Source organism: Barbus barbus, assembly GCF_936440315.1.
Source record: "Barbus barbus genome assembly, chromosome: 26".
Lineage (NCBI taxonomy): Eukaryota > Metazoa > Chordata > Actinopteri > Cypriniformes > Cyprinidae > Barbus > Barbus barbus.
This window is the reverse complement of record NC_136754.1, coordinates 15,322,136-15,348,228: the sequence shown is the minus strand read 5'-3', so window position 1 is coordinate 15,348,228 and position 26,093 is coordinate 15,322,136. Positions and strand designations below refer to the sequence as shown.

At 37.6% G+C, this 26,093-nt stretch overlaps 3 protein-coding genes across 6 annotated transcripts in view; 1 reads left to right on the top strand and 2 right to left on the bottom strand.

The window, feature by feature from the left end:
- Positions 1–5,290: 5,290 nt before the first annotated feature.
- Positions 5,291–10,253, bottom strand: LOC306846271 (dermatan-sulfate epimerase-like protein). Its single transcript, XM_079379520.1, has one exon. The coding sequence runs from the start codon at positions 9,498–9,500 to the stop codon at positions 5,922–5,924; it is 3,579 nt and encodes a 1,192-aa protein (XP_079235646.1). The 5' UTR covers positions 9,501–10,253; the 3' UTR covers positions 5,291–5,921.
- A 435-nt stretch (positions 10,254–10,688) lies between these two features.
- LOC306846287 (protein disulfide-isomerase tmx3a) lies at positions 10,689–19,463 on the bottom strand. Of its 2 annotated transcripts, none has more exons than XM_079379549.1 (16): positions 19,335–19,463; positions 19,175–19,229; positions 18,732–18,771; positions 18,516–18,639; positions 17,690–17,735; positions 17,519–17,599; positions 17,287–17,386; positions 16,936–17,013; positions 16,787–16,853; positions 12,351–12,449; positions 12,014–12,071; positions 11,882–11,935; positions 11,732–11,788; positions 11,427–11,556; positions 11,265–11,333; positions 10,689–11,065 (listed from the first exon to the last, which is right to left on the bottom strand). In XM_079379549.1, the coding sequence occupies exons 1-16, from the start codon at positions 19,354–19,356 to the stop codon at positions 10,835–10,837; spliced, it is 1,311 nt and encodes a 436-aa protein (XP_079235675.1). In that variant the 5' UTR covers positions 19,357–19,463; the 3' UTR covers positions 10,689–10,834. The 2 variants fall into 2 exon arrangements, with proteins under 2 accessions (XP_079235675.1, XP_079235676.1); XM_079379550.1 differs by having other exon boundaries at positions 10,693–10,976.
- An 885-nt stretch (positions 19,464–20,348) lies between these two features.
- LOC306846282 (dual specificity testis-specific protein kinase 2-like) overlaps positions 20,349–26,093 on the top strand; it is a 30,090-nt gene continuing 24,345 nt past the window's right edge. The window contains exons 1-2 of one of the 3 annotated variants that reach the window (XM_079379542.1): positions 20,349–20,549; positions 23,523–23,822. In XM_079379542.1, the coding sequence (XP_079235668.1) occupies positions 23,595–23,822 (228 nt within the window). In that variant the 5' untranslated portion in view covers positions 20,349–20,549; positions 23,523–23,594. Of the gene's footprint in view, positions 21,061–22,464; positions 22,581–23,522; positions 23,823–26,093 lie in introns of those variants that run through there. The other 2 variants (XM_079379541.1, XM_079379543.1) reach the window with 2 other exon arrangements.

Sequence of the window (26,093 nt, the reverse complement as noted above, 5' to 3'; positions counted from 1 at the left end):
TGCATCTTCAGAGCATAAATTAAGATATTTTGGATGAATTCCGAGAGCTCTCTGACCCTCCGATAGACAGCAAGGATACTACCACTATCAAGGTCCAGAGACGTAGCTAGGGCATCGTTAAAATAATACATGTGACATCAGGGATTCAACCATAATTGACCGAAACTACGAGAATACTTTTTGTGCACAACAAAAAACAAAAACACCCTGGCGGCATTTTGGAGAGTATCCACTGACTGAACGTAAACAACGTATGCTGTCTACTATCCTTGCTGTCTATGGGAGGGTCAGAGAGCTCCCAGTTCAAAATTCATCAAAAATATCTTAATTTGTGTTCCAAAGATAAACAAAGGTCTATGGGTTTGGAACGACATGAGGGTGAGTAATAAATTACAGATTTTTCATTTTTGGGTGAACTATCCCTTTAAGGTTTCAAAACATTTACAAAACAGTGGTTCGGAGCATGTTTCAAGCACAGCAAATCACATGATTTCAGCAAACAATTACTTGCTGAACAAATTTTACAGTAGCTTCATTTTTTATTTGTACATTAAATTTGATACTTTCAGGAAAACATAATTGGTCTGTATGTTAAACATGTATATGAGGTGATTTTTCGTTTCAGTGACTAGTGTAACAGTGGTCTTCGAAACAGTGAATCATTTTGCGAAGCAGTTGGTTCAGTTGATTCAGAGTTTCGAAAAGCTTTGTTTTTCTAATCACTATGATCAACCTGTGCCACGTCTCAGAGCAACACATCAGTGGCATTTCTGAATGAATCAGCGTTGTTGAACAAATTATTTGAGGGAATAAAAGATTCATTCAAAAAGTCATTTACTGCATCTGAAAATGCCTACTTCAATACTATATAGTAGGCAAAAAAACAAAACAAAAAAACAGTACATAAAAATTTCAGTTTCATATTCAGTTGTTTGATAGAATGATTCAATCACTGACTCATAACAGCTTGTTTTGTTCCTAAATGAATCAGTGGTTGTTTGAATGAAATAACTGAATGATTCAGTGAGGATTTACAACAAACTGTTGTTTAATTTGATTACCTTGTGAAACTCTCTCTTTTTTGAGTGTTATTTTAGTATTGTAGTTTCTTGTTAGAAAAGTGCATGCAGGTGTGTGTAACAGGTAATTGCTGTCAGATTAGAGGGGTATACAGTTTGAATCTCTGGGGTCAAGCCAATGGTTTTGAGAGAGTGACAGAGTAAAGCGTTGTCCTAGCATCTACTTGAGTCGCTGCGAGCACAGGTGAGAGCTGGAGAGATCTTGATGAAATATTAAAGGCCTGTGAGCTGATGCAGGGCCAGGACGAGGGCACTCAGGGGGCACTGTCTCCTTAATTACTGTGTGCAGCGGTTTCACTATTTCATTTGGGAAAAATCCCAGATTGAGGTTATGTTCAAATTGCCCTTCTTCTGCCACTGAGCGAACTGGACTACGGTGCCCGGAGGACACGGCTCCTGATTTAATTAATGCTTGGATGTGTTATGCCCTGTGTTAGTGGGGGGTTTGACGAGTCATTAGATAATAATAATGGTCCCAATCTCAATTAAACAGCATATTTAAGAAACAATGAACACTAATCGATCGTATAAAGGTACAATCAGAAGTATTTACAGTGTAAACAGCTCTTCACAGAAACGTTAATTATTTGCATTAAGGAAATTAATGACACAGTCTGACTATAAAGGGGCTTTCAGTGTGGAGAGTTTCAGAGATTGGCATAGTTAAAGACCCAGCCAAAGTTATTAGTGTTATTAACGTAATCCCTCTCTCCTCATGGTCTCCTGGAGCATTGATCCTCCAAAATGGAGTATGGATCCCACTTTATCCACTGTCTTAGAACAGCGCTATCTCACCTTGTGTTCTGCCTATCCCTTCACGGACAGTAGATATTCAAAGCTATAATAGCTAATCTGATGACCTATGAGTATGCTGATGCAAAACATTTTCTTAACTATGGCTGCATCTGAAATCACTTTAGCTACTGAATACGTACATATCGACCATTGAAAAGTACAATCTATATGTAATCTGGACATACTACATTTGTCATGTTATTATTGACCTACAGCATCAGCTGTGTCACTTAACTTGCATTAATAAATCCTCTCCCATGGCCTCATGGGATATTAACGTTTCCATCAGATGCACACTTCTGAATCTCGCCAGGAATAGTGTTTCATCGAGGGACTACTATTTTGCCTATTGTTTTATAAATACTGTGAATTTTGACATAGTACTCTGTTCACATAAAGTTTTGTGTGCGTGTGTGTGTGTGTGTGTATTACATAGTAGAGAAGTATACGACAAGATCATTTATAAGCATTGCAAAACTGTTATACGTTTTTTGTATTGCTGGAAGCACAAGTAGTGAACCTTTTTTTTTTTCATTCACAAGAGAGAGTGTTAAAGGTCCACTGATCTCCAGTACGCCAACAAAGCCTCATCACTTCAGTCCCCCTGGACACCAGAGAGTGCAGCAGAAAATCTGTCAGCCCTAAAAGAGCTTGTTGCTGAAATTGATTAGCATTTAGATTGTATCTAGTTTGATTCAAAGGAGGAGAGGCTACAGATGGTTTGAAAGCAGCAGATTTAAAGTAGATTTTGAAAACTGCCTGTAAATGGATGCATTTACACGCAAGTTATTTCATTTTTTCGTTTAGGCCTGTGTATCCTCTACGCCTGGAACCCTGTCTGTTATCTAAAGTCCTCTGAGGGCTGCCATTACTCACTTATCATATTTTTAGTTCATAGTATTTAGCAGTGCATTCATCTACTTCATGAGAGATTCCTCTTTTGGGAGAAGCCTAAACCATGAGGTTTGATCTCAGATACTAATTTTATCATACGATACATTTATTAGTATAAATTCAACATCTGCTACAGCCGCATGACCATAAACCGAATGAAGTTCGTTCATCTTCTCCTTCCGAGACCATGTGCATTCTTCATTGCAATGGATAATGCTAAAACATGTTCCTATCAGTATGCTCTTTCCAAGGGCTTGACATTAAGAAGAATAAATAGCACTGGTTTCACAACACCACCTAATTCATCAAAGTCGCTGCCACCAGTACATGCCCAGTGTGAATGATCAAACACTAGCTGGGCTTTTGGCTCATGCTGAAGGCACCGGTGCATTAGAAGGCACAGGAACTGTCTACTAATCAGGAAAACTATCAATCCTTTTCATGAGATGCATTAGAAGGCCACGGTTCTAGGGTTTCAATACAATAATCTGAAAACAAATCAATTTTCTAACAAAATCTAGTGAGGTACCTAGCATCGAGGCATGATTTGTTCATTTGAATGCATGAGCTGTTGCTGTAACTTAACACGCTGTCACTGTTTGGCTCTTCCGAATTAAACACATTTGTAAAGAATTAGGTTAGCACCTAGGAAACCACAATAAGACTCACAATACATCACACTGCTCAAGGCCTTACTCATCTCAGAACTATTAGTGTAAATGACACGTATTTTGGAGTATAAAGAGGAAATGTGTAGTTGGCACCAATGAGCAAGTTTTTTATTTTTTATTAGTCCTTAGATGATTTGCTGCTGATAGAAGTGAAGTACTAGCTACTGGTAATAAATTCCTTCTCAAGCCTATGTTGTAGGATCTTTATATATCTGCTGCCCTCTGCTGGCAAAATTCTATGAGGAATTCTAGGTTTTGAATTGTGGCCAAAATCTTTCATTCTCCTCTATTGTGAGCTCTGTTGCTGACATACTGAATTCATTTTTATCTCCTAACACTGTTTTAACCCCAATGAGCTAATTTAAGAATTTAAGTAAACATAAAATGATAAATGTGGTATGTAGTTGACCAGTGTTATTCACCTAAAAGCAAAAACACTAAAAAAGAAAAGGTTTATGTACTGCAGGGAGAAAAGAGTGCTTCATCTTTGAATGACAATAACATTCATTTATATATATCTATCTATATATATATATTGCAAAATAAACAACATCCTCTGAAAAAAATTACATATACAGCAATGTGTATGTAATTTTGTGGGGAAGTCGTGGCCTAATGGTTAGAGAGTTGGACTCGTGATCCAAAGGTTGCGGGTTCGAGTCTCGGGCCGGCAGGGATTGTAGGTGGGGGGAGTGAATGTCCAGCGCTCTCTCCACCCTCAATACCACGACTGAGGTGCCCTTGAGCAAGGCACCGAACCCCCAACTGCTCCCCGGGCGCTGCAGCATAAATGGCTGCCCACTGCTCCGGGTGTGTGTTCACGGTGTGTGTGTTCACTGCTGTGTGTGTGCACGTTGGATGGGTTAAATGCAGAGCACGAATTCCGAGTATGGGTCACCATACTTGGCTGAATGTCACTTCACACTTCACATGTGGGTGGAAAAAATTGAATATCACATTAAAAGTTTTTTTATATTTTAACAGCGTTGTACAACACATGCAAATCCATCATTAATGGCAATATGCATTGCTGTTGCTGTGTTTTTCCCCCAATTCATTTCATGTTCCTGTTTATTTATGTTCAGAAATATTAGTTAGGATTTGTACCTGTTTTCTGTCCTTATCGGTGAAATTTGTTTAAAAAATATCAAACCCAGTGTCAAGTTTAATGTCATGATTCATCAATGTACATTCTCTTTAATGGTACAAATAAAAGGTCCATGTTACACTGTGTTCATGCCTTGCACCATATTTGTACTTCTGTTTTCTGCCAGTCATATAAAATAATAATTATAAAAAATACTATCAATAATAAAAAAATCAATAATAAAAAAGTTAAAAAAAAAACACACCATATGGTAGACATGCTGGGGACCAACACAAGTAGCAATATGGTCTAATGTAGAGACTGGCTCTGCTTGCATTTAGCATTTAACTTAATATTCTACAGCCTTTATTCTATGAAAAAATGCTTGCTGAGTTTAGTCCAAAAGCATGCTGGGCACAAAGGAGTGACTCTGCAAATAGCACCACACACAAACGCAAGCAACCCTTGCAAATGTTTTAAAAGTATCACATAAATTGTCGTTATTTTCCTCCATTTCAGTTATCCCACAGTGATGATTACACTCCATATGCATGTGGTGCCATGGAAAAATCCATTTGCATTGTGGCTTTTAAAACATTTCACATTAGTTGTCTCTTAAAACTGCATTAAAAGTTACCCATCAAGATGAGAAATATGATGTTTTGTGGTTTTACTTGTTTGGGTTATTAAATGTTCCATTTATGATTACATCATGAGCTAAAGATACAATTTTCAGAAAAGAAAGATGGATTTGTTGTTGGTGTTTGATATATTGTTTATATAAGGTTGCAAAGAAACAACAGAAAGCATATTTGCATAGCAAAAAAAAAAGACAATTGATGTGTTAAGACATTTGTCCCTTCAAGTCAATAAAGTGATTTGGTTGTACAATCACAGAGTGAACACTTTTTTGCCCATTTATACATATGAACTGACACCTTATCATAAATCATACTTATTTTCTTATAATTTGTGATGAGGTAGACTCACAACTTTGGAATTTTTAAACATTACTCTTCTAAATCAATCAATAAGTTCTCTTGGTGGAAAAATGACTATGAAAATGATATTCAGTTCACCTATAATACCATAATTATAACATATCTCACAACGCAACACTGAAAAATATTGTTAGCCGCCCATCTGGAGGGAAATACCATCATTTTGTCTTCCAGTCAAACTGAATGTATTTGTGATCCAAGTTTTGCACATCTAGACATTCTAGCCTCAGTTTTGTCTGGAAGATTTAAATAATACATAAACATTGCTTAAATATACTGAAATCAGAGCACACAAAAATTGATCATATGACAGAGAAGGCAGCATTTAGAGGAATCATACTGACATAGTCTACTTATATAATCTTCAGGCACAGTATGAAAAATGCAAAAACATTTACAAAAAAGAATTACTGACTGTATGTCTTTTATAACCCAGCCTCTCCATCACAGGCCAGCATGTGTCCTCAATGAGTTTGATCTCATCTACAGCCATATTCTCCTTCCACATGTTGATTCTGGCAGGTGATATAACTCCTTCATATATCACATTATACAGATTTGTAGATGTGGCAAATGTCAGCTGGTTTAATGCAGCTGGTGCTACTGGTATTCCAAGAAAGTTATGTATCTTTATTGCTGTCTCTTCTGGAAAATATACAACATCTTCAAATTTGATTATGAAGTAAGTTTGTGGGGGCAGGCTTGCACTCACCTTGAGCCCTGCTGAATTGTGAGCCAGCCATAGCTGAGCTAGCAGCTGTACAGGGTTGTGATCTGGCTGGGAGAGGATCTTCTTTAAAGAAAGGAACTGTGAGTCCACTGTAGCACAACCCTGATCCATACCATCAATGTTCTGCTGAAAAATGTTGACGATGTGCCTTTTAATATTCTTACGTAAGTACAGGCTTGGCTTGCTGCTGTAGAGCATTAGATAAATCCATGCACGTGGGTCTCTGACCACATGAACTGAGCGAAGTGAGCGACCTATGACCTCTTGAAGATACGGCAGCTTCAAGAACCAGCCTCCACTGCCCATGTTCAGCACTGGCCGGGCATTTGGGTACTTTACCAGGTGCTGCCTGAGCTCTTTTATGTATGCGATGTCCATATAGGTACCCTTGCCACCCCCTGTCCTTGTCTGCTCTGACAGCAACGTCCTTCTCTTTCTTTGTCCTTTTACTTTGACTTTGTTCTCTGTTTCATCATTGCTCTGGTGCAACTGAATGTTCTGCAGGTGCAGTTTCACATTGTGGACTATGGAATGGAACCATCCCTGAATGACTCGAAATCGTCCATTTTGCGCATCTGCTTTGGACCACTCGCAAGCGTCCACCAGGGAGACGAAAGGAGATACTGGGAACCGCAGGTGGGTCGAAGGGATCCGAAGGTATACAAAGTCAGAGCTATTATCGAAAAGGTGCTGAAGGATATCTGCGCCCGAGCCTGGCATGGATGTAATTGTGATGATGGGGAGGAAGTCATGGACGCTAGAGTCTGTTCCATCATATATGCTGCTGTCTTTTGACTTAGCATTGCACAAGAACTGTTCGCAGCCATAAAAAAGCGATAAAAGTTCAGTCACCCACAAAAAAAACACACAGACCAGAGTGCAATGAATTAGCATATTAAACGACACGTGAAACTTCCTTTTTTTGATTAAGAAAGCTACAGCAAAACATAAAGTCAACACCGCAGAGATGTTTACCACCAGTCCAAAGTCAAACACAAAATCTTTTGTGACTTGACTTGGCAAGGTTTGAATTCCCCGGCCAAACTGAACCATTCTTCTGTTGTCTTCTGTTTTAGCAAAGCCTGCAAAGCCCAAGTAGCCATGTCTGGCCTCAATGTCTTCGTAGTTTGTTACAACTGACACAACAGTCTCTGTGTCATTAAGAGTCACTGATATTTTGACTCCATTTTTACTGTTGTCTATGAATCTACAGTCCGAGACCTTGATGTATGGGCCATGCATCAAATAAGCCACTCTAGTGACAGTGTTCTCCATGGGAAAGGTCACGTTTATATACTGCGTCCATCTCTTTTTGAATTCAGCAGCCTGTTCTGCCTCTTGTATCCTGGCAACGGGGCTGGATCCTTGAGCGTCCAGCCAAAACATTTTGTAATGTGCATCCCACACATCCATCAGAGCCCCATTGTATTTTCCAAATGATCTGTGAGGAACGTACCTGAAATCAATGTCAAGGTTGTGAAAAAATGCACTGAGAGAACTGAGAGGGGAGCGCTCGTGTTTCTCAATGTGGTCCAGCACAAGTAAAGTTTGAGAGTTGAGAAGCACAAGAGCTCGATAAACACTCTTTAGCTTCATGGCGGATGAATAGGCCGACACAGACTCTCCACTCACAAACAACATGTCCTGATGCGATGAAGCTGCAATGACCTCCCCAGAAGTATCCCCGACTTCCTTTTCTCCCCATCGTAGCCACTTTGAACATTCCCCCAACTGTCCTTCCCATGGCTGATTACACTGGCTGGTGGGTGAGGTGGCAAATACAAGCACATTGTTAAGATAGCTGTATTTAGGACCATACAAGGCCTCAGAAACAAACACCAGTCCATTTGGTGCAAAAGTAAAGGAGTTTTGATCAGGGTGTTCGTGCCCGGGGTTAAAGTTCGTCCAGCCTTCAACCCAAGAATAAGGTTGTGCATGAACAATATCATACACTGCTCGCCCTCCTAATTTTCCAGATTTAAATGACACAAAGGTATTACCTTGAGCTTGAGGTAACCCTGCCCCATACGTCACCACACCCCAGTTGGAGAAAATGTGCAAGGTTGCTTTGTTAAAGTCAGGTGGAGGCTGTGGAGTTAAAACAGAGTCGTACCATATGTACTCTGTATGTAAAGTAGCCCAGCGTTGGGCTGCAGATTGCATCATGGGTCCATCTTTAGGACGATGCTTCCTAATCTGCTCTGCCAGCCAGTTTCCTGAGCCATTTCGGATCACGTATGCATCCAGAAATACGAGCTGGCTCTCTGGCCCATAGAACCAGTTGTAATTGGAGTCTGCTATGCCAACCGTTCTTTGAAATCCAGGAAGCAGTGTAGCGAAGTAAAACATGAAGTGAGCTCTGAGCCAGTTGTTCTGTGTGTTGTCTATCTGAAAATGACGCAACGCTAAGTAAACATACTGAGTGATGGATTTTGCTGTGTAGCTACCGTATGCAACACCCTCATCGAGAGAGCCATCAACAATGTGGCTGAGAAGGAACATGGTCTTTTCCATGTAGTTCACTGATATTTGCTTCCATATCATGGTCTCTGGGTCATTATGTTCCCCTGCCACAAGAGCACCAATGAGAATGGCTAGTATGTTAGTTGTCTGGTGGTTCTGTAGAAACTGCTTTCCCCATCCTCTGTGCTTGGAAAGCTCGAAAAGCTCCTCTGTAACAGATCGTATTTTCCTGAGATATCGCAATCTTCTGCGGGTGTCAAGAAAGGTGTAAATGAAATCATATGCCGTGGCAAATCCAGTGAGGGAGTGGGCGATGGGAACCTCATCATTTGGTGCACTGGACACCGTCCAATCTGGATACTCCACCATTCGGTCCATGTACTCAATCAAAAACTGAGAGGCAGTAGCATCCTCAGGTTGAAGCAGACAGTATAGTGCAAGAGGGGGCAAATTGTTACCATAAATCTCATTCCATTTCTTGCCGAAATCCTCATGGCTCACCGGAGGCTGGTAAACAGCTGCACTGGATAACATAACAGAAACAGCATTACGAATAACTTTAAATATGTGTCTATGTGTGGTAGTGGCCCTCTGTTTCATCAAACGCAGTTCTTTCTGATCAAAGTATAGCTTGGGGTGAAGGTGTGCTGACAAGGTGGTATTGTCTGTTTGGTGTTCATTCAAGGACACATATCTGTCTGAGGCAGACGAAAGTCCACAGAAAGCAAGTCCCATAGCCAAGACACAGAGCAGAACCGCAGACCTCTGCATGTTCTCCATGATCCAAGAAACAGATGTGGTGCTTTTCTCTTCGAAAGCTCCTCCTCCAAAGCGACCAAAAATTTGTTATTAGCCCAACTTGCACTCACATGTAGAGCTGCAGATATATTTTTCCTTCCAGGCAAAAACCCAAATGACTATGGCGGTATTTGTGTAGCCAGTAGGAAGGGTTCACATTTCCTGGTGAAAACATGTTTTTAACTTCCATAAATGGTTAACCGGATAAACTAAAACTTGATAAACCCACGCAAAAACAAATTTCTTCCGCATTTATTTGTACGCAGTTGTATTATCTAACTGGAAAAGAATGTTGTGTTCGGTCTCGCTATTTAAAACGATATCCGCACGAAGTGTCATAACTATATAATAAATGCAGAGATGTATAGCAAACTTCCGTTTTCAGAATCCGTCAATACAAGTTTGATCCTCTGCTTCCCGCGGGTCTTATGGAAGAGTTTCCAGAAAGCACCATGTAAAATCACTCTTAACGCCCTTTTCTTATCTTGTGACACGAGAAGCGAGATAATCCATTAATCCACTTGGTGAAGGAAACGTACCGCTTGCTGTGTCGTTTGTATAAGTGATGATGTTTTCTAATTTGATCTGAAGCAAAGACAGATATGAAGAATCCATAATGCCATTTCAATGTCACTTTTTAGGCTTTAGTTAAATTTCCTCCATCAAATTCTTCTTCTGTCATAAAACTGTCCCAGTGTTGTAAGTCAAATCGCTTTTTCCATCTTCCAAGTTATCTAGTACAACTATCAATTTTTAATATGGTCGATAGATGGCGTCGTAATATCACATTGAGTGGTTTGTTAAACCACATTTCCGGTATTCATGTCGTTTTATTTATAATTATTCAACTAATCAAACGCATTTTCTATTCAGATATAAAGTACAGTTTCATATCAAAGATTTCATATGATTTAGCCACGAGTCAGAATATAGTTTGAGCAATTTGACCTTAAACAGACACAGGTCACAGTAATGTGTCGAGAATTGTGTTCTACTTACAAAAAATAAAATAAAAGAAACAATGCACAGGGAACTCCTACAAAAGGCACAATAAAACTGTGAACATAAATATGTAGTACATCATACAGGTATGGCATGTGTGTTGTATGAATTTGATTTAAACGATTTAGACTTTCATGTGATGGAAGCTAAATAAAAGAAATTAGCTTAATTTAAGTTACTTGAACTTTATTTGATAAAGAAACCAACCACAACATACTGTACACTTGGAAGACAATTTATATTAAAAAAGGAAAAACAGTATTACATGTAATGATATGGTAAAGATTAACATGATCCTAAGTAAACAGTCCATGTTAATCCTCTTTCTTTGCTTCAGAGGTTTTTTCTGTGCTCTCAGGCTGTAATTCTATTGCCTTCTTCCCATGTCCATCCAAAACAGGACTTGCTGTAGCTCCTTCCACAGGTTTCTCATCATCCGCTGGTACAGCAGTAGGCCTACATGTACCCCAGATAACCAGTACAACTATACCCACTGGTAGTCCAAACACAAAACAGCAGAAGAATGGAGCTTCCTGGAACATCGACTGAGATCAGGGAGATTTATATTTATATTAGTTACTAGGACAACAGTGACCTAAATATTAGCCAAGTAAATATTTGATGAGGATGTGATCAGCAGTTTTTGTTTTGGTGTGTTGATCTTTTAGTAAATATTTGGGAAAAAAATGAAATGAGTAAATCTATCCTTCTGCTAAAATAATAAAGAGTGTTAGTCAGTCTTACCACCACAGTAGACTTCGCTTTATAGAAAGATCTCTTAGTGCACTGCAAAAATCCATTTCCCCCGAGTAGCTGATTGGGGTAAAAGGGAATTTTATTAGAAAAGGAACAATGTATTATAGGACAGAAAAGACGGACAGGAAAGTATCTCCCTTCTTCACATACCTTCGCACTGCCATCCAGAACACTGTTTAGGAAGCGAAGTAAATCCTCAATGGTCTCAATCTTACTTTCTGGTAGACAGTAACCATCAATGGTCATATTTAACACAATGATGGAGGGCATCTCAACTTCTCTGAAGAGAAACATGTTAGTGGTGATTATGTTAGTGGTGATTACGCACAGATTAGACTTTTGATTTTTGTAGATGTCTGAACTATATATAGTTTTGTTTTTATCTATGTCAGTGGCTTTAAATACAGTTCCAGCACTTTGCACTTCTTAAAATGTTTGTGTCCAGTTCAACTCACCCCATAATTAAACCGTTGATATATTCATTACCATCCATAAAACCAAACTGGTAATCACTAGGAGAAAAAAATCAATATTGTCTTTGTTAACAAGTAATTCAGGTATTTGGCACCTTTTCTTCATGCTCCATATAAATTTGTTATATTTACCTTTTGTAATGATCTCTGTATTCAGTTGACAGCCTTTCCATCAGAGTTTTGTAACTAAAGAGATCAATTTTGAGTAAAAAAAAAATAATGAGGAGGAGAGGGGGGGGGGGTACATTTTCTGATGTTGCTTACCGAATGCTTTCTTCAGATGGATTCTTCTCATCTACTACAGCCAGTGCCACAAGTTTACCTTTGAGGGACATGTGAGAAATGAACAGCAACACAATAAATTATTTATGAACAAAAAGCTCACATAATTACAATCTGTCAAAGCATCATTTTCACACATGAATAAAAAAATAACTCATCATGCCAGTTATGTTTTATCACCTAGTGGCAGAAATATAGCAATCACAAAAATGGTGATATTTAATGATGCAGTTTGTTAACTATAAAGGGTATAGGAAAATAAGACATATAAAAGAAAAAAAATTAAGTAAAAATATAATATTTAAGGAGAAAAACTTACTTAGTTCTCCCATCTGGTACAGACTGAAGCTATCGATTTGGAAGTAAGAGGGAAAACGTTCTCGATTTATCCAGGAAGACAAATCACCATCAAGAAATTCTATAGGAATGATAAGACAAGTGAAATTAAACTTGCTAATACTTTATGTACATTTAATGTTTTCATGTATTAAATGTAGCCCTGCACTTATTAAATGTCACCATCAAGCCTGTGCAAACAATATGCAAAGTAAAAGTACTCAGACATGTTTAATCTAAAATATGTAATCATGAGAAACAAATTATCTTTTATTTTATTAACAAAACAATGTGTTTCTTTTCACTGACTTGCATTAAATTATGCAAAATATGTTACTTGCACACAGTCAAGCTGTTGACTTAAAGGGTGTGTATTGGATGTTAGCTCAGACGAAATGTTCAGAGTAAGCCATATGACACGAAAGAGCTGGAACGCTAAGAATGGTAAGAAAGTAATTACTGTAATTATAATGTGATCTAACAAAAGGTTTTTCTCTTGTATACATACAAGAAACTGTGTATAACCATGGGTAAGTATTTCTAACATACTGGTACTTTTAATGGTTATAAAGTAACTTTAAAGTATGCTGTAAAAATGTAAATATAGCAGATATATTGGTATGAGATATATTGGTGTAATCTTAAGCTTTTTGTTACAACTTTTTTTTTTACAGCTGCCTGCTTTTTTATGCCTCTGTTTTCAAGAGGATTACCATGTGATTTCTGTTAAAAAAAGTGATAAAGTGAATATTGTCAGGTAAGTGATTCATAAACTTACTTACTTGCAAAAGGTCTGTGTAGACTGTGTATCCCATTCACATGCTCAAAAGACAGAGTGATTTGTAGAGTGTGCTCACATCACAATGTCTTTGTGTTTTCAAATTAATTATTTCTAATATTTTAATGTGCAAACTGTATTTTTTTTACTTTAATTTGAGCTGACAATTGAGCTGGCCATAATATGGCACTATATAATGGAACAACAAACCTTAACATTTGTAAATTATAATAAAACCTGTATTTCTTTTTAGGTAATCTGGAATATGTTAATGCATAATATTATAATAATATAATAATAATATATATATATATATATATATATATATATATATATATATATATATATATATATATATATAAAACCCTCTGGTTGTGTTCGGACTCCTGTCACACTTGTGGTGTTCCAGGTCAAAAATGACCGGACTCCAAACAATTGCTTATAAATCTCTATAAAATATTTTTTTATGAATAATTTTCACAATATTAAACAAAGAATTATAAAACAAAATTGCACTGTTTCTCACACTAGTGTGCTTTAATCAGGAATGTTTAATCTTAACTTCCTGATTAGTGTTTAATCAGGAAGTTTGCTTTTAAATGCTTTTTTGTACAAAATTTAAAAACGTCACACTCGTTGTGTTCCCAGTCAAAAATGACCGGACTCCAAACAATTGCTTATAAATCTCTCATTTTGCTATATTATCACCAAATATTGAATTCAATCTTTTTGTCAACTTGTTTTCTTTCATTTAGGACTGGTTTTGTGTTTCTATTTGCATCCGATTAATCATAGGCCTCATTCATCTGAAAGTAGGCACCTCATTTGAGTGAAAAATAAAACAAATATTTTTATGAATAATTTTCATAATATGAGATAAAAAATTATGAAAATTTGCACCGTTTCTCACACTAGTGTACTTTAATGTTTAATCAGGAAGTTTGCTTTTAAATGCCGAACACAACCAGAGGGATATATATATATTATATATACAGTGGTGTGAAAAAGTGTTGGACCCCTTCCTGATTTTTTATTTTTTTTGCATTTTTGTCACACTTTAATGTTTCAGATCATCAAACTAATTTAAATATTAATCAAAGATAACACAAGTAAACACAACACGCAGTTTTTGAATTAAGTTTTTTTATTATGAAGGGAAAACAAAATCCAAACCCACATGGCCCTGTGTGAAAAAGAGCTTGCCCCCTAAACCTAATAACTGGTTGGGCCACCCTTAGCAGCAACAACTGCAATCAAGCGTTTGCGATAACTTGTAATGAGTCTGTTATAGCACTGTGGAGGAATTTTGGCCACTCATCTTGGCAGAATTGTTGTTATTCAGCCACATTGTTGGGTTTTCGAGCATGAACCGTCTTTTTAAGGTCATGCCACAGCATCTGAATAGGATTCAGGTCAGGACTTTGACTAGGCCACTCCAAAGTCTTCATTTTGTTTCTCTTCAGCCATTCAGAGGTGGATTTGCTGGTGTGTTTTGGATCGTTGTCCTGCAGCAGAACCCAAGTTCGCTTCAGCTTGAGGTCACGAACAGATGGCCGGACATTGTCCTTCAGGATTTTTTGGTAGACAGCTGAATTCATGGTTCCATTTATCACGGCAAGTCTTCCAGGTCCTGAAGCAGCAAAACAGCCCCAGATCATCACACTACCACCACCATATTTTACTGTTGGTATGATGTTCCTTTTCTGAAATGCTGTGTTACTTTTACGCCAGATGTAATGGGACACACACCTTCCAAAAAGTTCAACTTTTGTCTCGTCAGTCCACAGAGTATTTCCCCAAAAGTCTTGGGGATCATCAAGATGTTTTCTGGCAAAACTGAGACAAGCCTTTATGTTCTTTTTGCTCTGCAGCGGTTTTCGTCTTGGAACTCTGCCATGCAGGCCATTTTTGACCAGTCTCTTTCTTATGGTGGAGTCGTGAACACTGACCTTAACTGAGGCAAGTGAGGCCTGCAGTTCTTTAGATGTTGTTGTGGGGTCTTTTGTGACCTCTTGGATGAGTCGTCGCTGCGCTCTTGGGGTCATTTTGTTTGGCCGGCCACTCCTGGGAAGGTTGACCACTGTTCCATGTTTTCGCCATTTGTGGATAATGGCTCTCACTGTGGTTCGTTGGAGTCCCAAAGCTTTAGAAATGGCTTTATAACCTTTTCCAGACTGATAGATCTCAATTACTTTCTTTCTCATTTGTTCCTGAATTTCTTTGGATCTCAACATGATGTGTAGCTTTTGAGGATCTTTTGGTCTGCTTCAATTTGTGAGGCAGGTCCTATTTAAGTGATTTCTTAATTGCGAACAGGTGTGGCAGTAATCAGGCCTGGGTGTGGCTAGAGAAACTGAACTCAGTTTACACTTTTTCACACAGGGCCATGTGGGTTTGGATTTTGTTTTCCCTTCATGAAAAAAACCCTTCATTTAAAAACTGCATGTTGTGTTTACTTGTGTTATCTTTGATTAATATTTAAATTTGTTTGATGATCTGAAACATTAAAGTGTGACAAACATGGAAAAAAATAAAAAAAATCAGGAAGGGGGCCAACACTTTTTCACACCACTGTATATACATAATACATTTTATTTGACCCTCTAACTCTAGCACTCTCTATTCTAATTTTATTTTATCTGTCTTCTTTTTATTTGAAAAAAAAAACACACATTTGACCCTCTATCAGTTGCATATTTTTAATCTAACTGCTAGCTTTTCTTGTAAAACTAACACTACACTGTAAAAAAAAAGTTGGGCAAACTTTAAGAAGAAGGTTGTTTTAAGAAGAAGTTGAGAAAACTCAAAAATCTGCTGAAGCTGGTTGCCTTAAACTTTCAAGCTGGCTCAACTTTTTCTTTTTCTTTTTTTTACAGTGTAGCTTTCTTTGTTCTATTCTATCCACTTGTTTCAAGTTAAAAACAAATACTAGGTTTCCTATATTCTATCTACTCGTTTTCTTAAAAAAAAAAAAAAAAAAAAAAAACCTGTCTACATGTACTGCGTTAGGCTAACCAAGACTTGTAATAGCGCTTGCATGTTGTTGCTCTTTTGTTGGTTTTGATTGCTTCTAATGTCCTCATTTGTAAGTCGCTTTGGATAGAAGCGTCAGCTAAATGACTAAAAGTAATGTAATGTAATTGTAATATATCTCCTGCAGATGCCACATTCTACACCTTGTGTTTTAACCTTGCTCCATGGATGTGCTAACTATTCATATCATGGAGGACTCGTCTGACAGTGCAGTGTTTCGGGTCCAGGTTCATTGTGCTGATCCATTCCTGCTAAACTACTGGTTCCAGAAGATCTTCTTCAACAATGGGGAAGTCCAACAGATCAACACCATGAGGATAAACGGCTGTTGTGGGCTAGTGTTTGTTTTGAGGGTGCTGCATCGTTCTTCACGCCTCCCTAATTCCCATTATTGGTGCCCTTTCCTAGTGACACTCTGCCTCGATGCCCTGGCATTTCACTACCACCTCACCTCTGTGCCCCAGTGGAACGGCACCCTCCAAGAGGCGATGAGAGGAAACAGCCTGGAGCTCAGACGCTGAGAGACTATGAGATTTTGCTGCTTACAGATCCTATTAGTTTCAGATGTTCGCTTACTAAAGTGATACACGGCAAGTAGTACATCTTACCACTGTAAAGGTAGTACGTCCCATCTTTGAACACAGCAATGGCGGGAACATCCTGCAGAGTGACCGCCTTTGGACAAAATGAATAATGAATCGATTTTTTTTCTAAGAAGCTAATTATTTTACAGACATATTTGAAGTGAAAGTCTTACCTTTGGAAGGACTTCCTCAGATGCAGTGAAAAAATATGTGTGGACAATATACTCAGTAGCAGCTTTATAGTATTCCTTCTGTTTAGAAAAGAAAAAAAGCTGTACATTACGTTTCAATAGTAGTATATTATATTAACCATTTCTATATATGCATGACTTAGCAGAAAATCTATTCACATAGTTTATTTATAAAACAATAAAACTTTAAAATAAAATACTACCCAGAAAGAAGTGGTACAGTAGTTGTGAACTCATGCTCCAGTGTTCAATAGTTTGCATTTAATTCCTATTCCATCATAATTCATTCATGGTTCGTAAATATGACCGTTATTAATTTTACATAATGTTTACCTTACGGAGCGACTCCCCTCCAATGTAAACGAAGATAAGATCGTGACGACTCATAACATGCTGGAACAACTGAACACTAGAGAGTGGCCTTACCACAGGTCTAGGTTAAAGAAAGAAGGACAACGGGATAGCATGAGGAGAATTATAACTAGCATTGACATAAAACTAAAATCTATGCAGAACACAAAAGACACAAGAGAATTCATTATGGTGAAATTTACTCCATAATTACCCCGAAACTCTGTTGGTGAATTCAATAATAGCATCCTTTGTTCTAGGCCCTTTGTAGTCAAAAGACAGCTCTCCTTTAAACCTTAAAAAAAAGAGAACGGAGTCAAATACATCATACAGCATGAACAATTCTTGGTTATTAATTTAGAGATTATAATCAGGCATAACTCACAGTTTTATGGTTGGATATCCACGAATATTAAACTCTGAACCAATACCTAAGGACAGAGAAATTAAGCGTTCTAGTTTTTTGCAAGCATTATTTATTGTATTTATAAACCAGTAAAAAAAAGAATACATGGAGATAATAATAGTACTATTCATGTTATTAGCTGAAGTGTTTTGTTAGCTATATCATTAGTAAATCACAGTTAATTATTGTTAATTTGCTTTGCTTTTTTTAAACTGTCTAGTCTAGTCTAATCTAATTAATAACAGAGTGTACTCATGGTGGGGGGTAAAACACAAGATGATGGGCTACATTCATTTACCCAGAAAGCTTATGTATTAACTTAATAATAAGAAGATTATGAAGTCGGAAGACAATAGCAGCGAAAGGCAGACACTGTACAACCTAATTCCAAGAAACTAACGGGATTTCTAATTGCTGAAATGCAATTTATGCCATATGGCCATCTGGTTAACAAGATACAGACTCAACACAAACTACGTATACAGTTCACCGAACTGAGTCTCATGAACGCATGAGGCCTGCTTAACTAATCCCATTAAACAGCAGGTAAGCCTATCCTGCCATTTAAGTAGCATACTAATTGGTTGCTAAGCAGTAGCCTGGTGTGGCATTACCATTACTGTCATCTCAAACCAAGCTACAGCAGGAGATAGGCTATAACTTTCATCTACTGCAAGTATCCTAGAGGGGAGTATGGCACAAATGCAGTTCTTGCTAATCTTAAATACAATTTTAGATGCACAATAAATGTAATTAAAGCTTTCCAATATACACACTTTAATGTGAACATGTGAATTGAACCCACTTGTGTGCACTGTGGTATCAATCTTGCCAACATTAACAGGGGAGCCCATACTCTTAAGCTCTGCACCGACTTCATGCCATATTGGCTCAAATGTGTGACAGTATGCACACCATGGTGCATAAAACTGCAATATAAAAAAATGACATGACAAAAAATTATAAAGCAAACACGTCATACAACATAAAACTGCATAAATTGTACTGCATACACTCTCACCTCCACCAGCCAGAGTTCATGCTTTAGGTATTCCTTAAACCTGTAAAAGGGAACAGATTAATGCAATCACACATTGATTTCTATCTATCTATCTATCTATCTATCTATCTATCTATCTATCTATCTATGCAATAAGTAATAACAAACCACTGGACAAATTACAGTTGCCTCAGGCAAGCCTTTTAGCTGTGACTATTTACAAAGCAGCATGTGCTAGTGTGGCTTGTTACATTTATAAAATGGTTCCCACATAATAAAATATAGTGTGATAAAGGATATTAAAAACACAAATTCCCATCTAACCCCCATTTTATTAAGCAGACTCATAAAGTGCTTCCAGTAGAGGATCTCCGTACGTTGCTACGCAACAAAAGTAACGCACTGACAACACCTTCACTACTAAAGCACAATTAGTTAGTATCTTTACAATGTAAAAGACTTACTTGTCATCGAGTTCCTCCACGTATCCTGACACCACAGCAATGACCGACAGAACCGCTATTAAAAAGGGATTACGAGTCAGTCAGTCGTGTTAAAGAGATTTGTATTTTTGCTGTTTATGTTGGCGAATATGATGTCCATACAATTACTAGGCGTTCATACCTGTAAGTATTAAGTTTCTCATTCTTGCTATCCTTATCTTGTTATTAACCGTGCAATATCCTTGAAATGTTACAGGTAGCAGAGTCAGTGTTAAGTTAGTGACATAATCATCGGACTGGTAGTAAGCTCTTGGCCGATTGACTAGATTAACCCCCTTTGCCCTGAGGGGTAGGAACGGACAGAATTAGGCCACAAATTGATTTAGTCTTGTATTTTCTAGCGTACAGCAAACAAAAACAAACACTGTCTCAAAGGGTCTAGTATTAATAGCATGTTCTGTGGTGAGTCTACTGTTAAACCTTTAAATATTGTGATTATAAATTTAATATCAAACTCGTCCATTTATTATATATTTATTATATATTATTGTGTTGTTGTTATGATCACTTTATTTGGGTGTTTTAGCTACTTACGTGAAAATATACAAATAAATAATTGTTTGTTACAGTATTGTGTTATGTTGCAAACCAGTTTTGCTGCTGAGGTGAAATATGAGTAAGGTTAGAGACAGGATTCGTAGTATGGTTAGGTTTCAATGGTAAATTACAACAGTGTAACTGTGAGAAAATTACAGATGGAATTGCATGTTGGTATGTTTTAAAGAGATGTACACATGCAATGCAATGTTTATTGTATCAAATGATTAATTTGCATTTTGAACACTTATTATTGTTGTTGTTGTCATGTTGCTTTCTCTCCCGAAAGATGGCGCCATAATAATCCATTTTGAATACAGCTTCTTCGTGTTTTATTTGAATGCACAGCTGGGCAATAATAATGGCATCATTACATATGAATCCTATGTTCATAACATTTTACGCAGTCTTACGTTTTGCTTAGCAAGTTTCTAACTAAATAAATGCTGTAATGTTGTCAGTGCATTTTTCTAAACTGTTTATTGTTAAATTGTTTTCGATAATAGCATGTGGTGCTTTTTAAAACATAAAGAGATGTTTAGAAGAAGGCCTAATAACCATTTATTATTGTGGATCTACTTTTGTTTATGTACTTTAGTATGCCATTACAAGCAAGCCTATCATTGGACAACTGCACCTTGAGGAGACATTTTGATTCGCTCGAGGACATGTCAATCAATCAAAATACCCACCCACAGTGCATTCAGACTCACCGGTGATTGGATCAAAACAGTCCCGTTTAAGAAGTCTCTAGTATGTCAATGGCCGACGTTGACGTCCGTCTCCATCAAATAGAAACGTAAGTTTGGTCCGTAGGGGAGAGCTAACTGTTATGGAAGTGGTTGCCTCTTGAATTTACTTCACTGTATTTTCGCTCACCCTCAATGGAATAACATCTTTGGGGATTCACTGCTTGTTAAATTAGTTAGGGATATAGAAACTGAGCGAAGAGCCTGGCGTGATACAGAAAGAACTCTCTGGAAAGAGCTCGCGCGTTATTTATTTTCTCCTGACCGCTTCATGTTTGTGGACAGCGCGACAAAACATACGCAGTTGCCTACTTGTAAAGTTTGTGATAGTCGCGGTAAATTAAGTTTCAACAGGCTCACACGGTGCTTGTGTTATTGAATTCCTCCTGGAGTTCAAATATAGCCCAGCCGACGCTCGGTCAAAACAAGCAGTTATATCTGCATGTAAATATATGGATTGTAGTATATGGCCCTCGCCTGCTGTTGCAAAATGTAATGGGACTAACTGAAGCCTTTGGACCGCCAGAATATCTTTGCTTCACTTTCAAGCCTGATGACCAGGTAAGACACTGAACTTTGTGTAGGATCAGCAGGGTGTTTTCTTTTTGGTTTTAAAGTGCGTTAAACTTGAGAAGCATGCGCGTGTGTCAGTAAACAATTAAAGTGCGCTCTGGTCTCCACCTATGAGTAACAGTTTAATGACAGCATGCAGTTGCACCTGATCATATTCTCCGCGGTATTCTGGAGTTTATTGTTTTGCAGCAACCGAGTTCACTTTCGGTCAGCATCATTTATGCGATCTCGGATTGCAACACTTGCACTTCCGAGTTGTTTTTCGCGTCCGCTTTGAGCTGGCTTCCCTAGTAACTAAGCAAGCCGTGTAAAAACATTAGCACTACTGGTTTATCCTATACTCACAATTAGTGTGCAAAGCAGTTTGCAAATTCACCGGATCGCTAGGAACCGTTGCCATAGTTTCCTTAACGTATTTGCTCGTTATTGTAATTTCTAGGCCTACTAACCCTGTGAAGTGTATTATGCGTTTAACCTTGTTAAGTGTGGTCATTAATAGGCCTATTTTAGTCTAAGCACTTAGCAACTTCTTGAGCAGATTTTGAAGTGTTAAGCAGATTCATGAAAAACACAGCCTTATTGTACAGTATGTTAAATGCATGCAAAAAAAAAAATGTATGGTATGAGCTGAAAAATCTGTACACGATGGCCAAGTCCTTCTCATTTTTTATTTCTAATCTTTGGAATGTCAGACATGCTGTTGTTCACATCATCAGAGAGTAGCTATATGGGTTGTATTGTCTAATCACGTGACTTAAAATACCAGTGAATGACCAGTAGAATGTGAAGGCATTACAAACTCTTTTGGAATTTCTGTCTTTTTGGCTGCTATAGATCATGAGATATCAGTTAATCAAATATTAGTGTAACTTTAGACCAAAATAAGTGTGATCTTTATTGTCATAGCTGTTGTTTGGTGAAACCCCTTTGTAGGAACCCAGTGCATCATTTTGACCCTTCGTGACATGCTTATTTCCAGGCTGAGAGGGTTATTTGGGGAAAAAAGCGATTGGTATATGGGTCAAATCATGCAGTAAGCTGAGCATTGAATGCTGGCTGGCCTTAAGGCTGTCCCAGCTGAAGGTCAAGTTTGAAATTAGCTCTGTGGAACGTTGCCACTGGAATCATGACCAAAATGGCTGTTTTAGGGCTTGTCTTTAGTAGTCCTGCCCTTCTTACACACACAACCCTGAGCGTGCAACAGTTTTGGTAGCTTTCAACTGTAAATCGCATGATTTAGTAGTGAATGTTTATGGAAGCAAAAGCAGAGCGACAGCCCACCTTAATTTTTCTTGAAGGTTAGCCATATGATTGGCTTCTTCATTACATCTTTGAAAATCACAGGGGGGATCTATAGAAGAGGACTGAGTTCATTTATCACACTGTAGTGAGTAGAGTCAGCTGTTGAGCAGGCTAAGGCCTGCGTGAATGTTTGGTTCTTTTAAAGTGGCTTTTACTGGGGTGTGGCACTCGAATGTAAGAGTGGGAAGGCAGTGTTTAGATCCTGGGTGAGTTTTGTGTTATTTATTTATTTCTCTATTTCGTTCCCAAGCTTACAACTGGAATGTTGCAGGGACAGTTTATCCTGTATCTGTCATGTTTTTTTTTTCCATTCAAGTTTTTTTGTGATGAATGAAGGGCAATTAGTGTAAATGGCTTGATTCTGTGTTAATTTACAGAAAATTTAGTCGAGGTGGCCACTGGCCATTGCTTGTTTGGACGAAAGGAAATTGTGAAAGTGAAAGGAATTTAAAATTAGGCTACATCTGCTTGCACTTGGCAGGTGTTTTTACTCCCCCCTAACTCTATTTCTATGTGTTTACCTTAGTTTTGTCTTAAATAATTGCGCAAAAAGTGCTTAGAATAGCTGACAACTGTTAGTACATCAAAGAGCCGTTTTCAGACTTTCTTTCAAGGTTGCAAAAAATATTAAAGAAATTGACTGTGTAAACAGTCAAATGAAATGAAAGTCCATTTCAAAGTCAGCACAGAATGAATCTTTTTTTATTATTATTTTTCTAAATGCTTGTTATTGATCTTATTGTGAAATATTCTTTTATACATGTTTTATTTTTGTTTTTTTTACCATGATCCTCCTTTTTTTGAACAACAGACTGCAAACTCGCATTCAGATTTGTCTACATCCAATCAACAACTTATCGAATAAAACAGGTTTCCGCTGTGTTTTACTTTTTCCATTTTATTTCAATGTACGTCACAATACAGAAGACCAAATCTGTTGCTACTTCTGTTTCAGCATTTTTTTTTTTTTGTGGCACAGATCAAGATTTCGTAATCAACTTTTCAGTGTACTTTTTATTTTTGGCTTTCCATCACTATATATTGTTCACTCAAATAGAAGCAAAGCTACATGTATAACAAATATAAACATAATGGGACATACTATTATTAACAATATTTTACTCATCCATTTGTCTATTCCTTTGTAGGTTTGGCAAGGACAGTCAAAAATGTGAACCGGTGATTGATACTCTTACCAGATTAGTTGTGCACCAGTAGCAATGGAGCGGAGCAAACGCAACTCCATTGCTGGGTTCCCTATGCGGCCAGATCGGCTGGAGGACCCAGATTGTGGAGGAGGAGGAGGAGCAGAAACCAGTCCAGCACCACTGGACAGGGTGTGTCCCTCATCTTACCGGGCCCTCATCAGTGCCTTTTCTTGCCTGACCCGACTTGATGACTTCATCTGCGAGTGGATTGGCTCTGGGTTTTTTTCAGAGGTCTACAAGGTAAAATGGTTGTGTGATGACAATAAGTCATTTTGATTTCAGTTATTAGTCACTTGACCTTACCAAATCACCTGCAGAGTTGAGTTCTGACATTATTCATTATAGTTATAAATGAACATGAAAACGTTGATTTTTCCGATTCAACAGTTTGATAACTCCTACAGTTTTTGCACACCAGGAGGTGAGAGTTGTGTAGCCTTTTTTCAAACATAGATGGAGATTTAAAGCCTAAAGTAGTGCATAGCAATGCCTGTAATTGGCTGACAGTGACACAGGTTCAAATCCTGCCTGGTTCATGTCCTGATCCCATTCCTTTCTCTCTCACTCCAATAGTTTCCTGTTTCTCTGCACTTATCCTGTCATATAAAGACGTTAAAAGTCCATTAAAAAGCGTGTTTAGATACAATGACCTATTATAGGATAGCTTTACCTAGTCCTTTAACCAGTAACATGCATAAAGTAGCTTTCAGAGATTGTGGGAGTCAGTAGTGCTGTCAAACGATTAATCGCATCCAAAGTAAAAGTTTTTGTTTACATATTATACGTGTGTGTGTGTACTGAGTGTATTTATTATGTATATATAAAGACGCATACATACAGCATATATTTTGAAATATTTACATGTGTATATATTTATATTCATATACATTATATCATATAAATATTTAATATATAAACAACATTTCTTAAATATATACATGCATGTGTGTGTATTTATAAATGCATAATAAATATACACAGTACACATTATGTAAACACAAACTTTTATTTTGGATGCAATTAATCGCAATTAATCGTTTGACAGCACTAAGAGTCAGTGCTTCTTTTCTCTGTTCTTCAAGCAAGTAGTAGTAGGTTGGTGTCTGAGATGTCAAATATTGCCATTCTTTTAACATGAGGACAACATGCATCTTCCTCTGAGTCTGTAGTGTTGATTTACAGTTTGTATTTTTTTGTTGTTTGCTGCACATAAATCCTGATGACCTCCTGCATTAAATTGAGTACTACCCTTGATGCTGAGCATCAGTAATACAGTAGCCTATTCACTGCTGTTCACTTTATTCACTGTGAATAATTCAATGGCGTTTTGAGGTCAGAAAAGCCCTGGGAGAACAGTGCATGATAATGCCCATTACCAAGATCAATTCCTCATAGCAGTGAACTCTTTCACTCATGAGCAGTATTTGTCTCTGCAGAGCTTCTCTCTACATGCACATGCTGCATCTAAAACTTGATGCAGCATGTCTTAGCTTGTGTGTTTTGTCATAAATGGGCCAGGTTTGTCCTCTTAGGCCAGGTATTAAGTCATTTAGAGATCAGAGCTCAGCCATTGTTAGATCAAACTGTGTCTGGAGAGATGTAAGAACTGTAGACCTTGCAACTCTGAAGCCTCTGTTGGCTTATTTTAATTCTGTCCATTCAGAGTTACTCACAGTAGATTGTGGTGCTTTCGATCACATCCACGTACTATATACACTGTCAAAAAAAGTGCAAAAATTGTGCCTTTAATGATGTAGCAGCTTGTCGCTAGGGCAGTGCCCTATGTATAAGCAGCAGAATTGATTAAAATAATATTTGTCTTACAATATGTATCCTTAAAATAAAGTTACAAAGAAAGTGCCCCAGTGACAAGTTGTTGTACCCCTAAATGTTTGCACGATTTCTGAGTGTGTATGCATTGAGTTTTTCTTTGCAGTTTGTTTTGTGGCTTCCAGTTTGGTTTTTCTTTTATGATGTTTGTTTTATAATGTGGACACACTTTCACTAGAAAGAATTTATCTCCCTTTACTTTGCATCTTGCAGGCACTTGCACTTTTAACCTTAGTTTTTATTTAATGAAGCGAATGTCCAAGAAATGCAAATGTTTAAGCCTTTCATGAACTTTGAATTGAGCATGCAAATAGTTTTTTGCAGTTTAAATAATAATAAAAGTTAAACATGTATTGCCTTAGGTGCCTGAAGCTAAAAAGATCCATAACAAAGAAGGAAAATTCAGAGCAAGATTCACTAAAAAGGAAGATTCAGACAAAAGCAAAAGTAAATTTTTTGAATATTTATTTATTTAAAGAGTGGGGGAAAAAGTGCAGTGAATTGAATTTAAAAAGTACTTCAGCTCTTGTTTCTGTGTAACTAAATAATTGGAGCCCTACAGTTTGAATCCCTAGACCCGCTTACCTTAAAATCGATAAGCATTACTTGTTAGTGATTTGTTATATGTCCATTTAGAATATTTCCTTCCCCACACAGGTGGCTGAGATTTAAAGCAGAGTG